The sequence below is a fragment of the Salvelinus sp. IW2-2015 genome, linkage group LG26 (assembly GCF_002910315.2).
Source record: "Salvelinus sp. IW2-2015 linkage group LG26, ASM291031v2, whole genome shotgun sequence".
Classification (NCBI taxonomy): domain Eukaryota; kingdom Metazoa; phylum Chordata; class Actinopteri; order Salmoniformes; family Salmonidae; genus Salvelinus; species Salvelinus sp. IW2-2015.
In genome coordinates, this window is record NC_036866.1 from 24,089,699 (window position 1) to 24,117,062 (window position 27,364).

At 41.2% G+C, this 27,364-nt stretch overlaps 1 protein-coding gene across 2 annotated transcripts; it reads right to left on the reverse strand.

Moving 5' to 3' along the window:
- Nucleotides 1-27,054, reverse strand: plin1 (perilipin 1). Of its 2 annotated transcripts, none has more exons than XM_023970648.2 (9): nucleotides 26,965-27,054; nucleotides 26,732-26,786; nucleotides 26,313-26,511; nucleotides 25,169-25,251; nucleotides 24,811-25,075; nucleotides 19,859-20,046; nucleotides 16,421-16,546; nucleotides 15,653-15,847; nucleotides 1-777 (listed from the first exon to the last, which is right to left on the reverse strand). In XM_023970648.2, the coding sequence occupies exons 2-9, from the start codon at nucleotides 26,771-26,773 to the stop codon at nucleotides 454-456; spliced, it is 1,422 nt and encodes a 473-aa protein (XP_023826416.1). In that variant the 5' UTR covers nucleotides 26,774-26,786; nucleotides 26,965-27,054; the 3' UTR covers nucleotides 1-453. The 2 variants fall into 2 exon arrangements, with proteins under 2 accessions (XP_023826416.1, XP_070291307.1); XM_070435206.1 differs by having other exon boundaries at nucleotides 16,385-16,546.
- Between the last annotated feature and the right edge of the window lie 310 nt (nucleotides 27,055-27,364).

A 27,364-nucleotide genomic window follows, 5' to 3' on the forward strand; every position in this document is an offset into this window, starting at 1 on the left:
TCAAAATTATACTTTATGGAAAATGTTTTGCCATTTTAATGTTTAGCTGACATAATTTTAAAGTATGCTTTAATCTGTCTGAAATAGACTAAATGTGGCAGAAATTTGTCGACATTAACAAATGCATTTCTATAACTTCCAGAATATCTTTGCCAAGATGGAGGTGCGGTGGCTTCAACACGCCCCCTCCTAATAGTCATCTACTGCATATATAAATCATTGTTTCAGACATGGCTTTGTCTATTAGCTCTGTATTTGTCAACAGAATAGGAGGCCTTCTTTCAAGCAAAGCTTTGGCCATATCACAAAGAAACACACAAGTATTACATTTGTAGACCTTTAACATACATGATTGCACTTGCTGTTACGGCATAAAGCTCTACAAATACTGTTGCATTGGTTGAATCACAGCATTGTTGCAAGCTTATATTAAAATGCTTCTAGTTGACACTGTTAGTCATCCATTTCAGTTGTATCCTTCTGAATGGGCTCCACAGTGACAACGTATTTAGCGGTGGGGCTGTAGCGGCGGGAATGCACATTGTGTGTATACGAGGAGTTTCGGGACCTCATAGCGATCTCTCCTCTCTGTGGGATGCGCTGGGTGACGATAGATGTGTAGGACTGGCCCAGTATCATCCTCTGCTGTTGGGGGATCTGCAGCAGGACCCTTTGCTTAAGGAGCCGGGCCTCATCAGAGATCTTGGGCTCCCCGTCCTCCTCATCCCCAGCACTGCAGCCAGGCTCGGAACCCTTGTAGGAGGATAACCCTGGAATCTGTGTCCAAAGAAAACCAATGACCATTGATAGCAATTCATCCAAGTAATTAGGACTAGCTCTAATCCTTTCATCTTAATCATTACTTGTTTGGTTATTGTCTTCTACAGGGGTGATTTAATGAGTGTCACAGGCTTAGTTGAATTCATGGGAAGGTCTGTGTTGTCCTCCCCCCCTCCTACAATGGCTTCTTAAAAAAAACCTGCTATTGCTTATTTGAGACGTGTCATCTGGGCCTGCAGCTAATTAGATATCAGACAGTGTTTTCCCAGAAATAGCTCAGCAGGTATTACTCTTGTTTAGCAGTGCTTTGTCAGTTGTTTCGGGATAGGAGCTGTATATGATGGCAAGGAGAAATGGAATGACATTCTGATGGATTAAATATATTTCATTAGGAGGCTATTTGAACAAACAGGCCAATGAGGCCAAAAAGACTCTTGTATGATCTATGAAGGGAACAATGCATGCAGGCCTTTTCATATGCCGACATTACCCAGAATGCATCACACCACCTTCAGGCAAATCTGAAATTAAAGTGCCTTCAGAAAGTATTCATACCCCTTGACTTATTCTACATTTGGTTGTGCTACAGCCTGAATCCAAAATGGGTTAAATATTTGTTCTCACCCATCTACACACAATACCTCATAATGACAAAGTGAACACGTTTTTAGAAATTTGTATAAATGTATTGAAAATGAAATACAGTAAGATCTCATTTACATAAGTATTCACACTCCTGAGTCAATATGTGTTAAAATCACCTTTGGCAGCAATTACAACTGAATCTGAGTAAGTCTAAGAGCTTTGTAGACTAGGATTGTACAATATTTTCAAATTCTTTAAAAAAATTCTTCAAGCTCTGTCAAGTTGGTTGTTGATCATTGCTAGACAGCCATTGTCAAGTCTTGCCATAGTTTTTCAAGACAATTAAATCAAAACTGTACCTACTGTAGGCTAAGTAACACAAGTGTATATTCGGCCTTGTGTTTAATGTTATTGTCAATCAAAAAATTGTATAAAGCCCCTTTTTTTTTTCTTTTCTTTTCTTTTAACACATCAGCCGACGTCAAAGTGCTATACAGAAACCCAGCCTAAAACCCCAAACAGCAAGCAATGCAGATGTAGACAATTGAATTTGTCTCCCAGGGTCTGTTGGAATGCAGATTGAACCAGGTTTTCCTCTAGGGTTTTGCCTGTGCTTAGCTCTATTCTGTTTCTTTTACTCCCCCCCGAATAAAACTCTGGTCCTTGCCGATGACTAGCATACCCCATAACATGATGCAGCCACCACCATGTTTGAAAATATGACGTGTGGTACTCAGTGACGTGTTGGGTTTAACCCAAACATAACTTTGTATTCAGGACATCAAGTTAAGAGAATTTGTACTCCTGAACTAATTTAGACTGGCCATAACAAAGGGGTTGAATAATTATTGACWCAAGACAATTCAGCTTTTAATTTTTTATTCATTTGTAAAAATTAAAAACATAATTCCACTTTGACATTATGGGGTATTGTGTGTAGGCCAGTGACAAAAAAAMCACCTATTTAATCAATTTAAAATTGTAACACAACAATGTGGAAAAAGTCAAGGGGTGTGAATATTTTCTGGAGTTCCGTTCCTTAATAGTCTGTTTAAGGTTCACAAATCAATAGTGATAGTTATTACCCTCTCCCCCTAAAAAAAAGGTTTACCAGTAAGCCAACTTCAAAGACTGCATTGCATCTGTGACAGAGGAAGAATATGATAGACAATCATATTCTCTCCTTGAGCATTTTCGCTTGAGGGGATACCCCGATACCTGGCTTGATAAAGCTAAAAAACAAGTTAAAAGCTTGAACAGAAGCCAATTACTTAATAAGCAGAAGAAAGGGTTTTCTGTAAACTATATATTTACTTTCAATGATAGTCGTAATGGCATCAAGTCTATTGCCAAACATTGGCACATTATCAGACTCCTCTTTAACTTCTTCTTAATAGGGGGCGCTGTTTTCACTTTGGGAAAAAATCGTGCCCAAATTAAACGGCCTCGTATTCTGTTCTAGATCATACAATATGTATATTATTATTACTATTGGACAGAAAACACTCTGAAGTTTCTAAAACAGTTTGAATTATATCTGTGAGTAAAACAGAACTAATTTGGCAGCAAACTTCCAGATAGGAAGTGAAAATTCTGAAAATGGGGCTCTGTCAGGGCCTGCCTATTCAACTGGCTTATATTTATGGATCTGTATGCACTTCATATGCCTTCCACTAGATGTCAACAGGCAGTAGAAGGTTGAATGGGGTGTCTAGCTTGATGTAAGGCCGAATGAGAGCTTTTGGAGTGACAGGTCCGCTCTTTTGTCAGTTTTCAACTGCGCACAGGGGAACTCCACATTGTCTTCTGAAATGCGTTACGTATACACGACGAAATGCTCCGGCTCTGATTTTATTGGATACATATGAGAAAAAAATCATAAAGTAGGATTTTCAACCGAGTTTGACCAGTTTATTCAACGTTTATTGGGACTTTTGGAATTTTTCATTCCAGGCGCAACGATTTCTTGGACATGTGCCCTCCACTTGGCTAGCCAAAGTTGCTAATTCGACAGAAGAAATGGACATTCTAAAACCAAACAACGATTTATTCTGGAACTAGGACTCCTTGCACAACATTCCGATGGAAGATCATCAAAAGTAAGAGAATATTTATGATGTTATTTCGTATTTTTGTGTTTTATGTTGGCTCCAACAAGGCRGAGAATTGTAGGGCGCTGTCTCACAATATTGCATGCTGTATGTTGTACTAAAGTTATTTTTTAAAATCTAACACCGCGGTTGCATTAAGAACCAGTGTAGCTTTCATTTGCTGTACAACATGTATTTTTTWGTAAAGTTTATGATGAGTTCTTTGGTTAGATTAGGTAACTGTCCAAAATATCTCCGGACAATATGGTGCATTGTGGCTACGTATTCACAATGTAAAACCACGATTTGTAGCTCTATATATGCACATTTTCGAACAAAACATAAATGTATTGTATAACATGATGTTATAAGACTGTCATCTGATGAAGTTGTCCAAAGGTTAGTGATTCATTTTCTCTCTATTTCTGAGTTTTGTGAAAGCTATGTTGGCGGTGAATAAATGGCGTTGTGTGTTTGGCTATTGTGGTGAGCTAATATAAATATATATTGTGTTTTCGCTGTAAAACATTTTAAAAATCGGAAATGATGGCTGGATTCACAAGATGTTTATCTTTCATTTGCTGTATTGGACTTGTGATTTCATGAAATTATATTATATGATATCCCTGTYGCGTTAGGCTAGGCTATGCTAGTCAGCTTTTTTGATGAGGAGGATCCCGGATGGAGACTCGTTAGAGGTTAAATTCTGTTTTTCCAGAATCCTCCTTTATTCACCTTAAACAATCAACAAATCTATCAAACATATTAGTTAAATCAGATGTGGAGAGAGAAGAGGCTGTCACGATCGTCGTAGTGTGGAGCGCAGCGTGACTTGAAGACATTTTTAATACAAGACGACTAAACACGAAGAACACTAAACAAAATAACAAAACGAACGTGACTGCTATAAACAAAGAGTGCATACATGCAACTTCACAAAGACATAAAAAAGGAACTAAGGTCAGAATGTGACAGTACCCCCCCAAAGGTGCGGACACCGGCCGCAAAACCTGAACCTATAGGGGAGGGCCTGGGTGGGCATTTACCGCGGTGGCGGCTCTGGAGCGGGACGTGGACCCCACTCCACCATAGTCTCGGCCCACTTATGTGGCACCTTAGGAGTGGCGACCCTCGCCACCGACCCCAGTTTGGAGACCCTAGTAGAGGGCACCACTGGACCCAGGGGCGCCTCTAGTGCGCAGCCTTGGCACCACTTCTCCAGGCTGGATGACCACTTTAGCCCGGACCCTCCAGAGTGCAGGCACAGGTTGAACCGGGCTGTGGGTGAGCACTGGAGATCTGGTGCATACCACTCGCACCTCTCCCTTAGGCTCAATGCACACATTTGCCTGGCACGAGCGGAGCGCAGGCATAGGACGCACTGCACCCTCCCAGCGCCCCGGAGACACAGCACGCAGAGCCGGCGCATGACACTTGCGGGGGGCTGGCCTATAGCGCACCGGGCTATGAGCGCGTACTGGCGACACTGTGCGCTTAACCGCATAACATGGTGCCTGACCAGTAACGCGCTGCTTACGATAAGCACGAGGAGTGGGCTCAGGTCTCCAACCTGACTCTGCCACACTCCTCGTGTGCCCCAGCACAAAAAATGTTGGGAGCTGCCTCTCGTGCCTGTCGCGCTGCCATGCTACCTCCTCATATCGCCGSCGCTCAGCTTTCGCTGCCTCCAGTTCTTCCTTGGGGCGGCGATATTCCCCAGCCTGTGCCCAGGGTCCCTTACCGTCTAGTATCTCCTCCCATGTCCATGAGTCCATAATCCTCTGCTCCTGTTTACCACGCTGCTTGGTCCTTGGTTGGTGGGTTATTCTGTCACGATCGTCGTAGTGAGTAGACCAAAGCGCAGCGTCACGTGAAGACATATTTTTAATCCAAGACGACTAAACACGGAGAACACTAAACAAAATAACAAAACGAACGTGACTGCTATAAACAAAGAGTGCATACATGCAACTTCACAAAGACATAAAAAAGGAACTAAGGTCAGAACGTGACAGAGGCATTCATAAAAGGATGCTTCCCCTGTAGATGTTGTACCTCATGGCACCATAAGGAAATGTTTCAACTTTGCATGCCTTCAGACTTCTAGGACCTATGCGATAAAGTAATATATAAATTGCACTAATAAAGGAGTTATATATAACTCATATATACATATATATATATATATATATATATATGTTAGTGTAATAAGATGTATATCCCGCGCCTTGAAAGGACGTCGTGAAGAACATAAATCCACTATTAGACATCAAGATATCACCTCGCCAGTTGGGAGACACTTTATAGAAGAAAAGAAAATCATTCAATTAATGAATTGTGTTGTGTCGGGATCTAAAAGGTTCATCCACCACCTAGAGGTGACTGTGTCACAGACTATGACAACAAATTACTCCAAAGAGAAGCGATGTGGATATATAACTTAAATTCTGTATCTCCACAATTTTAAACGAAGAACTAGATTTCGCATTCTTCCTTTAAGCCACATTTATACAAGAACACTTTCCATATCAGATTTTGCATATCGTTTATGAGTTAGCCCCACATATTTATGAACGGCTTTGTCTGATGTCCTTTGTGGTCGGCTATCTCATGAATTGACGTGACGTATTTAGGTGAGTGGACACCCCTGGGCGATTGATTTGCGAGTTGCCCTTTCATGCCCGCTCCCATACCCTATAATTCTGTATCTTTTTGTGACTAATTTGCATACAGGTAGACCAGAGGGGCCGGGTCCCTGATTGGCAGATGAGTGGCAACCCTGATTAGAACCATCTGCTGCTCATCTGTTGTTCTTTACAAATGCTGCTTTGAATTAATGAAAATTGTACACACTGAATGTGGCTGTAAAGCCAAAACGTCTGTGTACGCATTGGATAATGAAGTAAGCTTTATGCAATATATTATTGAGTGTGAACCCATTACACCGCTTTGTTTGTCTGAATACTTTCTGAAGGCATTGTACATCAAGGTCTAGTCTTTCCTCATCTGAAATTTCGAAAGAATTATGACCCTAAGGATATCCAGTAAAGGCATGATAAAATATGATAGTAACTGACAAACTGGCCTGGCACATGGTACCTATTTGGATTGGATAAATGCGGTCTTTCATAATCTGGTTGTACTTTTTTTGTCCCACAGCTGACAMARAGCATCTAGTTCTAACCGTGTTGTCGCTGTGATGAAGTTCACGTTGAGTTTTTAGTCACCTGTTTGCTCCACAGATTTAGAGGGCCAATGGCAATGTCACAGTAGGTAAATGGGTATTTTCTCCATGCTTATCTTTATAGCACATTTCCTAAGCCACAGATTATCAATTTTCTCAGACAATGGAATTTCCCCATTCCTTATTGAACACAACATGCCTTTATCTCATTAATGAAGAAGCTACTGAAATCAGGTTGGATGTGTTTGATAACGCTATTGCTGGTTGTGTTTGGCTAGCTATTTTTGATAAAGCAAGGCAGGCTAGCTAGCTACCTCATTACAACAGTTAGGTTGTAGCTCATACAAGTTTGTGTATTGTCTATATATTGCTGGTTATGTAACGTTATCATTTRATAATGCTAGCGAGGCAGGCTAGCTAGATAGCTAGTCTGTAGCTAGCTAATGTTTTCATACATGTCGGATTTACAAGTTAGTTCGTAGCTCGTACAAGTGTATTCTGTATTGTCAAGGGCAAAACTAAATAATTGGATGCACCTATGGTGGTAGATAACTCATGTCTGAGGCTGAATAATACAGTGAAATAGGAGCAACAACCCTTAACGTTACATGCTCTCTCTAATTCTCTCCTTCTCTCTTTCTTTCTCTCTCTCGGAGGACCTGAGCCCTAGGACCATGCGTCAGGACTACCGGGCATGATGACTCCTTGCTGTCCCCAGTCCACCTGGCCTTGCTGCTGGTCCAGTTTCAACTGTTCTGCCTGCGGCTATGGAACCCTGACCTGTCCACCGGACGTGCTACCTGTCCCAGACCTTCTGTTTTCAACTCTCTAGAGACCGCAGGAGCGGTAGAGATACTCTTAATGATYGGCTATGAAAAGCCAACTGACATTTACTCCTGATTATTATTTGACCATGCTGGTCATTTATGAACATTTGAACATCTTGGCCATGTTCTGTTATAATCTCCACCCGGCACAGCCAGAAGAGGACTGGCCACCCCTCATAGCCTGGTTCCTCTCTAGGTTTCTTCCTAGGTTTTGGCCTTTCTAGGGAGTTTTTCCTAGCCACCGTGCTTCTACACTTGCATTGCTTGCTGTTTTTTTTTTTGTGTCTGGGTTTCTGTACAGCACTTCGAGATATTAGCTGATGTACGAAGRGCTATATAAAATAAACTTGATTTGATTTGATTTTAACAGCGTCACCGGCCTGAATCTAATCTGAGGCTACAGTCAGTCTACATCTGTAAAGCATCAAATTAGCTTGTCCCGAGTTACTACCCTGATGACACAGATAGCTTCATCACCAACGGTAATGTGTGTTATGTGAAAGTGTATAAAAAAATACCCAGTTTGAAAAACTAGCAATTTAATTAATTACCCAGTCAAGCTGATACAAGTAGTAGAGTCATTTTGGTTGTGAAGTGCATTATCAAAAAGCTTTGTTCTTTCTTTATAACAAAATGCAATTTACCACTTGGCTATCTATTGTATCACTTGTCACAGGCACCCCCAGTCAGCACGAACTCATAAGATGAGGAAGTACATTGATTATGAAGATTGCCTGCTGCAGTTGTTCAAGAGATGTCCAGTTTACAGCCGATCATGAAACATAGAGTAGACCAGCAAGGGGACCGTCAGCATCACGCAGACATGCCCTCGCTTTGAGCAATCCTATAAATGGAACAGGGAGGACACTTGAAATCAGGTTGGTGACWTTTGACCTGGTCAAAAGTCAAAACAGTTTCAAGTTGTYCCAATTCACCTTCATAACCTAGCCTGGTGGAACCGGCCTGACCGCTTCATTTACCATTCTATTTCACGTCACATATCATGATATCTTACGTGAAATAGAAAGGTRAATGTAGYGATCAGGTTAGTTTCACCATGCTAATCATAACCACCATTGATCATGTAATCAGTGGTCTCTGTCTGTGTGTGACCGAACAGTATATTTAATGGAKGGGCCAGGAGCTGATCTACGCAGCCATGCCCATCAATAGGGCGCTGGCAAAAACCTTACCTCTAGCCTCACCGACTGCTGACCAACTGTCGTCGATGGGGAAACTAGAATTAGGTAGGTTTAGTCTGACCTGTTCAAACTTCAACATAGTATATGTTCGTTTGTCAGACATCACTATTAATAGAAGAGTGACTGTATGTGTTCACAGATGGGTCTATGGAGCCAGCACTTGCAAGATGATGTGGAGTCGTGACCAACAGACARGCTTGATACTGACATCTCTGAATGGAGAGAGACCTGGCACTCAACACATCCACAATGTGGGACTGAAGTCGATTACTAATAATACAGCACAGAAGAAAAAAAATCCAGTATTTGTAACACCCTTTTCATTCCATGTGTCACTGATGAACTGGGCCTTAACTCTAGCTATTTCTACAGATGGAGAGGATTGTTGATGCTTTTGCGAGACACCAGCCTCGGTTGTTTGATGGGGTGACCATAATTGGGCAGATGTTATCTGATCTGTTCAAACTTCAACATAATACCTGTTTGCATTAGATATTTCCTCTCCTAACTGCCATTGGTAATAGAAGTGACTTTGTGTGTATGTGTTCACAGAAACACTTTAACTGTGTGTGTGTGTTTGTGTATATAGTTCTGTTTACGCATGATCAAGATTTGTATATAAACAAGATCATATTATTGTATGAGTCTGTACCTAGAGAAATGAAAACTAGTGGGGTGGGAAGGATGTCCACTGCTTACTAGACCATGGTGCCTCAAATAACATCCAAGTCCTGTTTGACAAGTTGCAAAGGGAACCCTAAGGCATTAACGTTAAGACCAATGATTGAGGTGCTTTACATAAATTTACATTGCAAAAAAAAAATCATGAGGGTGGAATTTATGAGTGAGTGTATACATGTGCCATTGAGACAACATTGAGTTCTCACCTTCCTCCAATACAGGAGCCATACAATGTAAAAAAAATAACCATACAATGTAAAAAAAATAACAATCTAACCACTAGCTAGATGAACCTCTCAGCTAAGAGGTTCGTGCATTCAAAAAATGATAGAGTCAAAATAATATTACTTTAATATAACAGACTAGGCAGAAGTTTTAGGCCACATCTCAGACTGCAATCAAAATCCCCTGCTGAGTCCAACGTCAAGGCATTGTATGCCAACCTGTCCTAACATTGACTTTCAATCTCCCAATAAAAGTTGTTACAACGGTCAGCAGGGGGTCTGGAATGTGTGGTTAAGGCTAAGGGGACCTTTTTGCTGCAGAAAAAACCTGAAGAAATGTGTTAATTGATAATAAATAAAATGCCAGCTATCCAATATCCCTTTGCCTGAATACTCCCCAGCAGAATATTAAGGTCCCCTGCAGAGTTGTTCTCCTCAAGTGCAGCGGCTGCACACCCACTAAGACCTTCCTATGCTGGTCAGGCAGTCAGACTGACACTGAGGGAGCTGGTACCCATAATCCTTCTCCCCTCTCTTTCTGCTTCTAATGGGTGAAAATTCACTGTGCAGAGTAAATTCACTGCTAGTCAATTTACTTCAGTAACACTGGATGATTTCATTAAGTGTCCCAACTTGCACCGCTGAATAGCTAGCTTTTCACGTTGCGTGACTGGTAAGAAKCTTCAGGAGGGAGGTCATGTGCTAGAAAGCAGAGTTCCTGGGTTTGCACCTCAGCGTGAGCCTGAGTGTGAGCCGAATGATGAGGAAGCGGWACTCGCTAAGAAATCACAATAACACTTTACACTGGCAGTCCTTTTTGTCTAGCATCAATCAAGATAAACAGAAAAGATTCCACTCGTTTGGGTTTCAGTTATTCTGTTTCTTGTGAAATAAATCTAAGCTCTTTCTTAGTCAGGTGACAGGAGACGGGTGCCTCTGGTCTGGAGCTGTCTGTCAGTGAGCGCTACACTGCTGTATTGTGACAGCTCTGTAAGCCATCTCTCTCTGCACAGGGTGATAATGAGGGCTTTAACAGAGGCAACAGAGCAAACAGCAGGGTCAGGCCTCTGCCTGGTGGTACTGAACAGAGATCTGAGGAGATTACACACACAAAACCTAGATATCTGCAGAGAAGAATCGGAGAAACTCCAAATACAGGTGTGCAAAGCTTGTAGTGTCATACCCAAGAAGACTTGAGGCAGTAATCGCTGCCAAAGGTGCTTCAACAAAGTAATGAGTAAAGGGTCTGAATACTTAAGTGATATTTCCAGGGCATTTTATTTAAAAAATTTGTTAAAAAAATATCTAAACCTGTTTTTGCTTTGCCAGTATGGGATAGTGTGTCTAGATTGATGAGGGATTAAAATTTTAGAAAAAGGATGTAATGTAACAAAATGTGGAAAAWGTCGAGGGGTCTGAATACTTTCCGAATGTACTTTATRAACTCAGCAAAAAAAGAAAATGTCCTCTTAMTGTCAACTGCGTTTATTTTCAGCAAACTTAACATGTGTAAATATTCGTATGAACATAAGATTCAACAACTGAGACAAACTGAACAATTTCCACAGACATGTGACTAACAGAAATTGAATAATGTGTCCCTGAACAAAGGGGGGGGGGGGTCAAAATCAAAGTAACAGTCAGTATCTGGTGTGGCCACCAGCTGCATTAAGTACTGCAGTTCGTCTCCTCCTCATGGACTGCACCAGATTTGCCAGTTCTTGCTGTGAGATGTTATCAAACTCATCCACCAAGGCACCTTCAAGTTCCCGGACATTTCTGGGGGGAATGGCCCTAGCCCTCACCCTCCGATCCAACAGGTCCCCAACGTGCTCAATGGGATTGAGATCCGGGCTCTTCGCCGGCCATGGCAGAACACTGACATTCCTGTCTTGCAGGAAATCACGCACAGAACGAGCAGTATGGCTGGTGGCATTGTCATGCTGGAGGGTCATGTCAGGATGAGCCTGCAGAAAGGGTACCACGAGGGAGGAGGATGTTTTCCCTGTAACGCACAGCGTTGAGATTGCCTGCAATGACAACAAGCTCAGTCCGATGATGCTGTGACACACCGCCCCCAGACCATGACGGACCCTCCACTTCCAAATCGATCCCGCTCCATAGTACAGACCTCTGTGTAACGCTCATTCCTTCAACGATAAACGCGAATCCGACCTTCACCCATTGTGAGAGAAAACCGCAACTCGTCAGTGAAGAACACTTTTTGCCAGTCCCGTCTGGTCCAGCAACGGTGGGTTTGTGCCTATAGGCGACGTTGTTGCCGGTGATGTCTGGTRAGGACCTGCCTTACAACAGGCCTACAAGCCCTCAGTCCAGCCTCTCTCAGCCTGTTGCGGACAGTCTGAGCACTGATGGAGGGATTGTGCGTTCCTGGTGTAACTCGGGCAGTTGTTGCCATCCTGTATCTGTCCCGCAGGTGTGCTGTTCGGATGTACCAATCCTGTGCAGGTGTTGTTATACGTGGTCTGCCACTGCGAGGACGATCAGCTGTCCGTCCAGTCTCCCTGTAGCGCTGTCTGAGGCATCTCACAGTACAGACATTGCAATTTTATTGCCCTGCCCACATCCGCAGTCCTCATGCCTCCTTGCAGCATGCCTAAGGCACGTTCACGCAGATGAGCAGGGACCCTGGGCATCTTTCTTTTGGTGTTTTTCAGAGCCAGTAGAAAAGCCTCTTTAGTGTCCTAAGTTTTCATAMCTGTGACCTTATTAATTGCCTACCGTCTGTAAGCTGTTAGTGTCTTGAAACKTCTTATGGCTGGAATCCCGTTAACGGGATCGATATGACAACAGCCAGTGAAAGTGCAGGGCGCCAAATTCAAACAACAGCAATCTCATAATTAAAATTTCCTCAAAATTCCCTGTAGAGTGGTACTCAGTAATGTATTGTATTGAATTTGCCCCAAACGTAACACTTTGTATTCTGGACAAGAAGTTAAATGTTTTGCAGTACTACTTTAGTGCCTTGTTGCAAACAGGATGCATGTTTTGTAATATATTATATTCTGTACAGGGTCCCTTCTTTTCACTCTGCAATTAGGTTAGTATTGTGGAGTTACTACAATGTTGTCGATCCATCTTCAGTTCTCTTATCACAGCCATTAACTGTTTTAAAGTAACCTGAAATCCCTGAGCAGTTTCCTTCCTCTCCGGCAACTGAGTTAGGAAGGACGTGTATTGATGCACTTTCCAAAGTGTAGTTAACTTCACCAGGCTCAAAAGGAATGTTCAATATCAGTTTTTTATATATTTACCCATCTACCAATAGGTGCCCAGTCCAGACAACTTATCATGTGACTTGTTAAGCAAATGTTTACTCCTGAACTTATTTAGGCTTGCCATAACAAAGGAGTTGAATACTTCTTGACTCAAGACATTTCAGATTTTCATGTTTAATTAATTAAACATTTTTATTATTCCACTTTGACATTACGGGTTAGTGTAGGCCAGTGACAAAACTAAAGGGGTGTGAATACTTTCTGAAGGCACTAATAAAAAAAATCTACATAAACATACACTTATAAAAAATAAAAATAAAMATTTCATAATTTTTGGAGTGGCGGCAATGATTTAGCAGACGATTTAGCCCAACGCTGGTAAATGAATATAAGAAATCCCACCATGCCCTCAGACGAACCATSAAACAAGCAAAGCATTAATACAGGATTAAGATTGAATCCTACTACACCGGATTTAACGCTTGTCGGATGTGGCAGGGCTTGAAAACTATTATGGACTACAAACGGAAACTCAGCCGCGAGCTGCCCAGTGTCGCAAGCCCACCAGATGAGCTAAATACCTTTTATGCACATTTCAGGGCAAACACTAAAGCATGCATGAGAGCACTAGCTGTTCTGGACGTCTGTGTGATAATGCTCTCGGTAGCCGATGTGAGCAAGACCTTCAAACAGGTCAACATTCACAAAGCTGCGGCTCCAGATGGATTACCAGGACGTGTTGTCAAAGCATGCATGGACCAACTGGCAAGTGTCTTCACTGACATTTTCAACCTCTCCCTGACCGAGTCTGTAATACCTACATGTTTCAAAAAGACCACCATAGTCCCTGTGCCCAAGGAAGCGAAGGTAACCTGCCTAAATGTTTACCTCCCCGTAGCCATGAAGTGCTTTGAAAGGCTGGTCATGGCTCACAGCAACAGCATCCTCCCGGATACCCTAGACCCACTCCAATTCGCATAATGCCCCAATAGATCCACAGATGACGCAATCACACTCCACACTGCCCTTTCATACCTGGACAAAAGGAACACCTATGTGAGAATGCTATTCATTGACTACAGCTCAGCGTTCAACACCATAGTCAACACTAAGCTAAGGACTGTGGGACTAAACATCTCCCTCTGCAGCTGGATCCTGGACTTCCTGACGGGCTGGCCCCCAGGTGGTAAGTGTAGGCAACAACACGTCTGCTACGCTGATCCTCAACACTGAGGCCCCTCAGGGGTGTGCTTTGGCCCCTCCTGTACCCCCTGTTCACCCACGACTGCGTGGCCAAACACAGCTCCAACACCATCATTAAGTTTACTGACAACAACAGTGGTAGGYCTGATCACCAACAACGATGAGACAGACTATAGAGGGGTCAGAGACTGCCAGGACAACTTCTCCCTCAATGTGAGCAAGACAAAGGAGCTGAACATGGACTACAGGAAAGGCAGGGCGAACAGTTTACGGGGCTGCAGTGGAGCGGGTCGAGGGTTCCAAGTTCCTTGGTGTCCACCTCACCAACGAATGATCATTAGKCCAAACACACCAGGACAGTCGTGAAGTGGGCACGACAACCCCTTTTCCCCCTCAGGAAACTGAAAAGATTTGTCATGGGTCCTCACATGCTCAAAAAGTTCTTCAGCTGCACCATCGAGAGCATCCTGACCGGTTGCATTACCACCTTATATGGTATCTGCTTGGCATCTGACCTTAAGGAGCTACAGAGGGTAGTTCGTACGGCCCAGTACATAAATGGGGCCAAGCTTCCTGCCATCCAGGACCTATATACACTAGGCGGTGTCAGAGGAAAGCCCCAAAAATTGTCAGAGACTCCAGTCAATAAAGTCATAGACTGTTTACTATGCTACCGTACCGCACGGCAAGCAGTACCGGAGCGCCAAGACTAGGACTAAAAGGCTCCTTAAACAGCTTCTACCCCCCAAGCCATAAGACTGCTGAACAATTAAATCAAATGGCCACCGGATTATTTACATTGACACCCCCCTCCATTTGTTTTTACACTGCTGCTACTCTCTGTTTATTGTCTATGCATAGTCACTTTACAAATTACCTCGACTAACCTGTACCCCCGCACATTGACTCCGTACCGGTATCCCCTCTATATAACCGCTGTCATTTTATTGTGTTACTTATAATTTTTTTCTTTATTTGGTAAATRTTTACTTAACTCTTTCTTGAACTGCACTGCTGGTTAARGGCTAGTAAGTAAGCATTTCACGGTAAGGTCTGCACTTGTTGTATTCGGCACATGTGACAAATAAAGTTTGATTTGATTTGAAACTGAAATCACTAAATAAGAATGTCTGAAATTAAGCCTTGTCAAGGGCCTATAAAGACACTGCAGATTGTTGAAATGACGCAWGTAGTGGGGCCACCCTGAACAAAATGTTCCTTTAGTTTACATACAAAAACTGTGAATTAGAAGAATACATCAACCACTTGTGCCAGTGGTCAACTGTACCCGTAAACGGGTGACTTCACTTCCTGAACAAATCCTTTGAGGTACAGTATATGCAATAGGTAATCTGTACACACTACAATCATGTCCAATATGTAGTCACTTAGCCATATAGAGCATTCTAACCACTTCTTGATCTGATTATTTCCTACAGTATGTGATACGGCCCTCTCTGAAGAGCTGAGCTGGTGTTATGATCACACAGATAATGGATGATTGGGTTGGGGGATGGAGCAGCTCCCTCCTTTCCCCACATGAGGGGTTCAAGTGAAGGGTAAGCCAGATAGAATCAATGCCTGTATGTGAGGGCCAAATCAAATCAGGGGATGGCAGGGATGACGGAGTGACTCACCATAACATAATAGGAGATGCTGTTCACCACACGCTCCCGGGCGCTGCCCAAGGTCTCCAACACGGCACCCAGCCCGTTCTTAGCCAAGCCAAAGGTGGTCTGAGGGGCACTCTTCACACTGGACACAACTGACATGTAGTTAATCTGCAGCTGATAACCAAGGCCACTCACCAGGCGCTGCAGCCCACCACCACTCTGAAACACAGGGACATGAATGTAATACAAGGTGAGTATCTGAACAATTCTTTACCATACAACAACACCACCTACTTACATGGTGTGGCTCATTATACTCTGCTAACCAGGCAGCCTTTTCTGAGCAGTAAATCAACATAAACAGTACAACATGTATTGTACATATGGGTATTGTCTTGGCTGTCTTCTAGGGTGAACCTAGAGGCCAGATTCTGTATGTTGTGTAACAGCACTTCAGATTTCTTTATCCACTCCCTCAATTATACTTCAGTAGGGGGAGTCTCAGGGAATGTGAGCTGAATGTTAAGAATATACAGTATTTGATTACATTTTCTGAGAATACCATGAGGTACATCAAGGATCGCATTGGGAGACTTTTAGGCATATTTGAGTGGGGCAGACATGACCACATCAATCTAGAGAAATACTGTAGCACAGAGGGAGCAAAGACTTTACAGTAAAACATCCTCTAATGACAATAATGAAATGACCTAATTTACTATTAAAAAATATGGTGATGTGCATTATGTTTGAGACCTGCTCTAAGGCTGGTACGATGTAAGGGTTCATAACCTTCTGAAACTCTGCTTCTGTCGCTTTGTCTCTCTGCTCCTCCCAACTGAAGAATCCCATCAATGAGCTCTGAAAGAACAGGCCCACTGTTTCCACAGCCTCAAGGTTCTTCATGGCATATTCAGTCTGGCAGGGAACAGTACATTTTCAAAGTCAATTTTAATCATCCATAACAACATATTTGCAAAAAACTAAATGTTAGTTACAGTAATAAAATTACTCAGTTACAAGTCATATTTTAGAAGCTTCTATATCATTATGAAAGAAGGTTCAAAAAAATGACTTGCCTCGCACACTGTTCCAGTCGATTATTTATAATAGTTTGAGTAGTATCTAGAACTACTGTAAGCCTTATCAAACCCACAACTGTGAGAATATCCATTCAAAAGCGCTAAGCTTTTGCATTTATTGGCTGACGTCAGACACAAGGCCACTAAGTTGTATCGACTCAGACCACCATCTTATGTACAGCCATTCTCAAACACATCTGGGTAAATCCATTTGAATTCAATCACTTTGACAGCACCCCATCTGATTTGAACAAAACCTTCCATACATATTTACCCATWGTAGAATGCCAAAACATTCAAGAGATAAAAGGTGCTCAAAGTTGACCAATTTTGCATACCCCACCATACTATCAAACATCCCTGTCTTCGTCACTGGAAAAGATAAGCGGTTGAGATTGATATTTATTAAAAGCATACAAACAGGGTTGTCCATTTTTTAAAATCATTTCCAGAACATTGCTTTTTATATATAAACATTATGAATGTTTTTTTTTTTTGGGGGGGGGGGGTGTCATGATTTGACTGATAAATGTACTGAAATGGGAATAAAATGTCAATTTTCAAATTACTGGGATCTTGTATATAGAGTGTGCGACTATTTATTTTTATATCCTACAGTTTACTTGCCATTAGTCAGCACCTCTAGCAACTTTTGTGTGTGCTTTAGCTCATGCTTTTATTTAACTTTCAAAAATGGTTGGAGATCCACACATCAGAGAATGTTGACTTGAATAGGAATATCGGTTTTAAATTATACTGTCAATCCTCTATAGGAAACCTATTGAAACCATAGAAATATAGAATAGACAAACAATGAAGTTGACATTCAACTGTGGGTGGCCCGGCGGCCATCTTTGTGGTAGTAAATAKAAGTAAAAATGTAAATTCAAATTCAATTTCAATGGTGTAACAGCTAAATTGCAGTGGTCTGAAGGGATAAGTTCATTATATTTCTATGATTGAAATTATACCCACCCTGTATTCAAGAACATGTTGCTTCTCAACCGATTGGTGGGCACAACACAAAAACCTCAGATGATGTCAAATAGAGTCTAARCTACAACATATGCGAATATGAAAATTGACAAAAACATATTTTTTAAGTTTAATTTGTATTCAAACCCTGTTTGTAACCTGTTTGAAAGATATCAAACTCAACCGTTTATCTTTTACAGTGATGACATGGATGTCTCATAATATGGTGGGGTATRCAAAATGGGTCAACTTTGAGGACCCCTCTCTCTCTCGAATGTKACCACTTCTTCCACGGGCAAACATACGGAAAGTTTTGTTTAAATCAAAAGGAATGCTGTGAAAAGCGATCTAACTAAGACAACTGCAATAAATACATAAAAGGACCATCTGCTTCATTGAATTAATCTGTGTGTAAAAAGGTAACTTCTACACCTTGGGGAGTACAGTCCCTACAACCAAAAATATCTACAGTGTCAGTAGATACCAAAACGGGATAACCAATAAGTTCAAGGATTCAAGTACCTTCAATTCAATTGGGTGCTGTATATTGAGCTATTGTGTCATGTGAATTACAGGCATTTTGAATTGGACTAATCATTTTACTTTTAAAAGCAAAGGGATGCAAAGAGCAAAAAAGACCAATCCCTGTAGGCCTAATTGCTAATGCTGTACACACTGGATATACAGTGTACAAACATTAGGGACACCTGCTCTTTCCATGACAAATCAAATCATAGACTGACCAGGTGAATGTTATGATCCCCTATTGATATCAACTGTTAAAGCCACTTTATTTAATGTATTGTATAACATGATGTCATATGACTGTCATCTGATGAAGTTGTTCAAAGGTTAGTGATTATTTKTATCTCTATTTGTGGGTTTTGTGAAAGCTATCTTTGCTGTGAAAAAATGGCTGTGTTTTTTTGGATATGGTGGTGAGCTAACATAAATATATGTTGTGTTTTCGCTGTAAAACATTTTAAAAATCRGACATGTTGGCTGGATTCACAAGATGTTTATCTTTCATTTGCTGTATTGGACTTGTGATTTCATGAAATTATATTATATGATATTCCCTGTGGCGCTAGGCTAGGCTATGCTAGTCAGCGTTTCTGATGAGGAGAGGTTAAGGGGAAGAGATAGGTTAAATAATACTTTTAATACTTTTAAGCCTTGAGACAATTGATACATGGATCCTGTATGTGTGCCATTCAGAGGGTGAATGGGCAAGACAAAAGATTTAAAAAAAGATCAGAGGGTGAATGGGCAAGACAAAAGATTTAATGGTAGGAGGTGTAAGGCACACCGGTTTGAGTATGTCAAGAACAGCAACGCTGCTTGGTTTCCTGTGTGTATCAAGAATGGTCCACCACCCAAAGGACATCCAGCTAACTTGACAACGTTTGGAAGCATTAGAGTCAACATGGGACAGTATCCCTGTGGAACGCTTTCGACACCTTGTAGAGTCCATGCCCCGACGAATTTAGACTGTTCTGAGGGAAAAACAGATTGCAACCCAATATTAGGAAGGTGTTCCTAATGTTTTGTACACTCAGTGTAACTCTGGCTGTCTTGTCTGTCTCTCCTTGGGTCTCTYTTCAATGCTTATTTCAGCTGGGATTTCAACTGCCATACTCCAGTAACCCCTGCTGTTATTGAGAACTACTGTAATTGATGTGATTCCCAGAGAGGGATTTGGAATGAATTATGGCTTTAGACTGTGTGTGACATAACCTCCGAGAGAGTACGCATTTACTCTAGTAATAACCCAAATAATTATACCTAATTTCATAATTGAACACACATCAAGTAATTCACATGTCAAAATGATGGATAGAATTGTGTCAATCTTTCAGTCATAAATAAATAAATTATACGCTGGCTGTAAGTAATAGGAATACATTTCATATGAGTCTTTCCACAGGCATGCTCTTCCCTCTCCCTGATGACCGCAACAACAACTCTACATTGGGCTAACAGAGGTCAAAATTCACACATTTTTCCTTATTTGGACTGACTGTAGAACCTAATTGGGCTGCCACATTTTATTTTGATTGGCCAATTCCACTGTATCTAGATCCCATCAGCGAAAATGTGATGTTTTAATTTAATTCCCCCACAATTATTTACAGTGTCTGCGGCTGAGACTAAACAGACAGCTGGCTCTTACCAGTGGAGACACACCGGAGATGTGTGTGACCAGGTCCTGACCTTGACTCTTGGCGTGTTGGAGCGTTGCTGCTGTCTGATTGTAGGCACGTCGACACACTGTGCTGGCCAGAGCCCCAAGCCTCCTGTAGCTGGGCGGAAGGCCAGGAGCACTGACACCAGACTCCTGCTCCCACAAAGCAGCCGACTCTGGGGGACAGATAAAGAGCACTCAACGGCTGGACAAATGGATACAAAATGTATCCTTTTCACTCAACAACCTCTAACTCAAAGCATCACATATCATCATTAGCTGACCACTCCTGATGAAGGACAAATAGGATGGACCCTCACTAAGAAAAAGCAAACAAACTTGTAAGAACTACTAGATTCCAAACTTCTATAGCTGTTACATAAATACTGTATCTTATTTACTGACAGACAATGTTACAGTTCATTACTTGTGAGCAGAAGGTTAATCTTTGAGTGACTATGTCTTATGTCCATGAGTTCCGAAGAAGTATACTTTTCAGAAAGTATTCACACATCTTGACTTTTTCCACATTTTGTTGTGTTACAGCCTGAATTTAAAATTTATTAAAATTTAGATTTGTCACTGACCTGTGGAATTGTTTGACATTTTTACAAAATAATTAAAAATGGAAATCTGTAATGGTCTTAAGTCAAAATGTATTCAAACCCTTTTTTACAGCAAGCCTAAATAAGTTCAGGATGAAAAATGTGCTTAACAAGTCACATAATAAGTTGCATGGACTCAGTGTGCAATGGTGTTTAACATGATTTTTTAATGACTACCTCATTTCTGTACCCCACACATACAAAAATCGAGTGTGCAAATGCCAAGAGTGTGCAAAGCTGTCATCAAGGCAAAGGGTGGCTACTTTGAAGAACCTCAAATAATTTTTGATTTGTTTAGCACTTTTTTGGTTACAACATGATTCCATATGTTTTATTTCTTAGTGTTGGTGTCTTCACTATTATTCTACAATGTAGAAAATAGTAAAAAGAAAAGATAAAACCCTGGAATGAGTAGGTGTGTCCAAACCTTTGACTGGTCTTGTTGTAGGTAAACACTTCTGGCCTTAMTGTGTGGAATGGGGATGTAACATTCTGTAGGTGGTCACTAGCTAGCACATTTGGGTCCTTGGAAGTGGTGGAAATGTACATGAACATTTTGCCTGTTTTGGAAACAATAATTTTTAGGTTGCAGGGAGGTTCTGAGAATGTTTTATTCTGGTTCCGATAAGGTTTTCCCTAGAGGTTTTATTTACACTCTGAGAACATAAATTATAGGTCATTTGGAGGTTTGTGAATAACTTTAAAAAAAACTTTTACTAAATGTTTCAATAAGACTTTTAATAATAGTGCTACCTTATTTTAAAATGACATTCKTAGATTAGGAAAGCTCAGAGAACAAAGTTCCTGTGGTTTTTATGGACAGTTTAAGAATTTAGAGCTTATTGATGTTACTATGCAAAATAAAACATTCTGAATATTTCCAATAACTGACATAAAAGAGGACTATACAGTCTCTAAACGTTCTGAGAACATTGCTTAATAGGGCTAGGCATCCCGCCAGCGGGACACCTGTCGCCATCTTCCAGTGAAATTGGAGGGCGCGCATTTCAAATAAATAATCATACAAATTATCGATATTAAACTTTTAGGTACATACAAGTGTCGTATATATCGGTGAAAAGCTTAAAGTCTTGTTCATCTAACTGCATTGTCCGATTTACAATAGGCTTTACAGCGAAAGCATGCCATGCGATTGTTTGAAAATATCATAAAAAATGCCATAAAATTATTTTTCAACCAGCACAGGTTTCATAAAAATCACAAATGGTCAATTAAATATTCACTTACTTTTGAAAATCTTCTTCTGATTTGCAATCCAAAGGATGCCAGCTTCAACATGCATGGTCATTTTGTTAGATAAAATCCTTCTTTATATCCCAAAAAGTCTATTTAGTTGGCGTCATCGATTTGAGTAATCCACTCGTTCAACATGCAGAGAAAGGAAACCAAAAAGCTACCTCTAAACTTTGTTAAAAAGTCAACAATAAGTTTCTATTTAATCCTCAGGTACCCTAAAATGTAATTAAACTATAATATTTCATACAGAAATAAATATGTTCAATAGGAAAGCAAAATTAGCAGGTGCATGTCCTCTTCATCGCGCACGCACAGACTGATTTCCAACTCTGACTCCCAGTATTAAAACTCAAAATCCTTCCTCGTTTGGGAAGAAACAATCCTGAAACCTTGAATAAAGACTGTTGACATCTAGTGGAAGCCATAGGAATTGCAATYTGGGAGCTGGATTTGGATATGACCCAAAACGTTCCATTGGAAGAGCATGGGCTCTCAAAAAAAACTATTCCGGTTGGTTTTTCTTTGGGATTTCTCCTACCATATCTATTGTGTTGTAGTCTCTTACATTATTTTAACATTTCTACAAACTTCAAAGTGTTTTCTATCCAATGGTACCAATTATATGCATATCATGGCTTCTGGGCCTGAGTAACAGGCACTTTACTTTGAGCACATCAGTCAGACAGGAAGTGGAGAAAAAAAGACCCAAGCCTGAAGAAGCTTTAGAACTCAAAAGGTAACTAAATGTAATCTATGTAATCCCCAAAAGTAATTATTTGTCATGAGAGGGACATAAACAATAACTAGTAATGCTGCACACTCCAAGAAAGGTTACCATCTAACCTTTCTGGTAAAAACAGTTATATTGCTGAGGTGTAGTCACTTTCTTTTGAGGACAAGCTTAAGTATACAATACAAATGAATAAAATGTTCAATTTTTATCATAATGCATTTCCTATTCAACTAAATTGTGTAAATTAGGCTTGAGATGACTTTTTTTTCTATATATTGTATAGTCAATTTATACAATAAGATTTCACCTTCCTTATAAAACTCTAAAATGCATATCTGTACATTTAGTGTTAGAGAAAATTTACATATTTCCTAAAGGTCTTTCCTGATCAAAACGTTTGCCCCCCCCCCCTCCGCTGTGAACGGCTCAGAGCTCTAGCTTGGCTTTCAGAACTCAATAGGAACTCGCCTTTCATCTCATATTAATCTTGTCCGTCTATGACAAACAGAAAGGTTTAAAATCTATGAATTATTTTTGATTATTGGCTATAAAATTTCGCAAAAAATGTGCTACAGTGACAAAACCACTCTCCCTTGCTGCAATAAAATGTAAGGATTACAGCCATATGTTTTGTTAGTGCCTTTATAAAAAGGCAGATGAGACATACTCCTGTGCCCATGAGAGTCAGGGCTACTGCTCAATGCAAGCCATTTTGATCTACGGTGTCCAAAGATCAATTTATAAGCAAAAATGTTAGTGGGCAAAAACAGGGTAATTTACATGGAAGAGGTTTTTAAGAGAACCACGTGGGAACTTGTGTGTAATGTTCAGTGGAAGTACTGAAATTCCCAAATAAGAATTGTTTCTTAACACCAGCCTTCTAATCATCAGAGCAGCACAGCATGTTCTCTGTACAGAGCGTCTAAGAGATGGCTCACCTCAGAGAGCCTATATACCACACACTGTGTGAGTGGTGAGCGTGGGATGGGTTGATTAACCTCAGTCAGACAGGGCCAAGTGCTTATCCTGCCTGCCTATCTGAGGACTGGATCACTTGTACTCCCAGAGCAGGAGGATTAGTCTGGAGAACACCCGAGTGACTTGTCTGGCCAGACAGGGCCACAGGTGGAACCAATAATACCAATTATATAAAATGGGGGTCATTGACTTAATAATGACATTTGCAGACCGGACAGAAGTGCCTATACATTGTGCCCCCTCGCACAGTATAAAAGCAAATAATAGATTGTTCAACAGCCCGAGTCAAACTCAAGAGCCCATTCAATCTGGCAGGCAGGGGGTTTGAGTAAAAAAAATAAGAATAATCTCAATTATCATTGAAATGACTAAAACCAAATTTAAACTGTAGAAATGATAATGGTTCTACATTTATAGTCTCTTCACTCTGTCCAGCTTGCTGAAGGTTCCGTGTGGCTCAGTTGGTAGAGCATGACCCTTGCAATGTCAGTGTTGTGAGTTCAATTCCTATGGGGGCCCCATCGCTGGCACCTACTGGGGGACCAGTATAAAAAAACAAATATGTTTATGTACTGTAAGTGTCACTGGATAAGAGTGTCTGACAAATAATGTAAAATGCTAACACTGATCAAATTCCAAAAGCGATGGATATGGTACAATTTTCTACACATTGACTGCGAGGAAATATAATACATTTTAAGTGCTGCCCTCCAGACCTCGGTGAAGACCAAATGCTACCCGCAGGGGGAAATTAGTTTGACACCCCTGTTCTACAGGTATGGTATGGGGATTCTTTATAGATTTCCTTATGGTCTGGCACCTTCTTTAACAGCCAGATATGGTTCCAGTTGGCAAGCCAAGTATGTCTTTGGCTAATTTTGTTGAATATAATATATTTCCCTTAGATTGTAACAGACTGACTCATGTATGAGTCCTCATGTGGWGGGTGAAGAGGTTGTTGTGTCTAGTGCAAGTGCTAGAGAACATCTCATCTTCAGACATTGCTTAGAGATGTTCATTTTATCTCACTTGTCTAAATCATGCTGTTATGTTCTTTCTGTGTCCTGAAACAAAACATCTCCTATCACCAGTCATCTACTACAGCTTGCCTGCTGTAACCATGAAACCATAGCACTCCRCTGTTTTSTTTCTCAATTGTAGGTTGCCACCTTGTGGTGAAAGTTGAAATAGCYACAGTATACTGTCACCTTTTAAATSGGTCAGTGCAATCCGKGATCTTTGGGACGTCCCTTAACGGATAGCACAGACCATTGTAAATGTTTAGCTGTCATACTCCCATTCCATGTTCTTATCTGAACTAACTCAACACAGTAAGAAGAAAAAAACATCACGTTTGTGAAGTATACCATTCTCCTCAGAGGATCCAGGCAGAACATAGTTGACCAGACTCTCAGCCAGGGTCAGTGCAGTGTCTGCTCCCTCCCCTGCAAGGTGGACAGGCTTGCTGTTCAGGACGTAGCTAAAGCCATCACCGAAGGCACTCCTGGTCAACTGGAGCCAACTGGATGCCATGCTGAGCACCCTGTCTGAGGTGCCAGCGATGGGGCTGGAGATGCCCTCCTTAGCTGTCTGCACTGTAGAGGTGACTGCATCCACTATGCCAGACGCCAGCTGTGTGAAACAGAGGGAAAAGACAGGTTTTAGGGGCAGAAGTCATGCTGTGTAACAAGCATTTTAAATTGACTCAGAAAATAGCTTCCTTGCCTTCTCAGGGGGATACTGCAGGGCTGGGATCTTCTCCTCCAGATGATCCAGCCCTTTACAGGCCAGATTGTTGGCAGCAACAACTAGAGACAATACATTGTGTTTAGAGAAGGTCATTATGTGTTTTACACATAATGTATTGAACACATTGAACACAATGAACACATTGAAAGATGTTCTCTACTCAAATAATACGTTATTAMACATCTCCAGGAGCAAGATAGCAAAAATGCAGATGAGATCATTGTCATTATGGTATTGCTCTCTGAGACAGAATATCTATGGCACACCTTAGTGACATGCAAGCTGCAATCTTCAATCTGCCTTGGTACTTTCATTATATTGCACTCATTACAACAGATCGTTTTTCCTCACGAGCCAATGGGTTGTGAGCAAAGCTGTATTGCATTTCCAGATTCAATATTTTCCTTCATGCTTGTTCATAAAAAATGTTTGTGAAGAAAGCTAGAACGTGAGACAATGAAATATTTAAATTGCCCAATTTATTATGAAATGTCAAAGTTTACTTGTCACCAGAGAACAGTTTTGCAATTTGTGAATGTGAGTTCAGGACACAGAGTTCATCCAATATAAATTTAATTTCACAACCAGGAAATGTAACATCCCCAGAGAGAGTTTCATGACAACTGTGTGTTCTCCCCATCAACAAGTAGAACATAGAAACAGTCAAACCAAGTCTTGTAGACCTGGCTCAGTCTACTAAACCTGGCTCTACTAAGAGCTGGCCCTAGCCCAGGCGCACGGCAGGACACATTCCCAGACTCAACAGCACAACGGATTTGTTGTCACTACAGATAATCAAACAAACAGCAAACCCTCTCAGTGAGAATGAGCTAATTGACTCCTTTTCATGCATTGCACTTCATAGCATCAACATGTATTGAAGGATTACTTTTGAGGTACTGCATGTTCAGGTTACTGTAGTAGATGAACATCACAATCAGGTAATGGTACTGCAGTGTGAAGCAGTATAGACTATTGTACTGTAGTAGCTGAACATATGGTTAATGAACTGATTACACAGCCTATCTATTTGTCTGGACTGGTGGCAGGGTGACTAACAATTTTTGCAGTGCAGCAATTGATGACAGTTAGCACTAAGGCAGGGAATCAGTGTGCTCACGCTGGGTCTCCAGTCGGTCGATGGCAGGCTGGATGCTCCACACTGCCAGACTGCTGGCGGTCCTGGCCCCCCTCTCATACACCCCACACACAGAGCAGAGGAGCGGGTGGGTCTGCTTGGTGCTAGTGTAGGTCCTCTCAATAACCTCACAGGTAGAGCTCACTGCAGGTAGGCTTAGGAGTCTGACAAACACATTGTCCTGAGAGACATGGAACAACAATTCACTCCTCAAGCTGAGACGGACATGCTCGACTCTGTCAATGTGCATACATACTATAGTAGGCTACATATATACATAACTGTTATTATAGTCTGTCAGAGATTTACAGATGAGGGTTAGGATGTTGTACTGTAGTGGAATTATGTTACAGTGACATCAGTGCATGAACATGTAGTTGTAAACTGTTTGGAAACCTCACCTTTAACTGGGCTTTGGTGGATGCTGTTTTCTCTGGAGCCATTATGACTGATCAACTATGTGAATGACATAACAATGAATCATTGTTGCACCTGAAGCAAGTTTGGAACTACTACCAGCATATTGACTTGTAGAAACATTTTATATTGAATACGGTACCCTATTATTAGAATACTACTACAGAAGTAAACCAGCAATTTTTTAAAATCAAATGTAAAAAGAATAGAAACTAACCGTCTAGTGTTGAGTCCAGCTGAAGACCGTGGCACATTTAATTTGGTGAGGAACAGAAGAACTATACAGACACAACCTGAAGAAAAAGGCTGCTCATCACGCCCACTTAAAGGAGAAGTCTACCCAAAATCCAGAATCTCCCAAGTGGTTCCAAACCTTGAAACTATTTTAGTGGAGTTCCGCTCTCTCTCCCTGGATTGCAGAACTGAGACAGCTGCAAAAACAGGTCACGTGACTCGTGACATTCCTGGATGCAGGCCTCGCTCCACTCCGTTGTCAGTGAATGCATGATTTACAAATCTGCAAACTGTTGGCAAATTCATTGTTTTATTGAATGCGTAGGCCAAATTTGCTATTTTTGTCAAAAGTATATTGGTTTTGAGTCAGGAAATGTGTACTT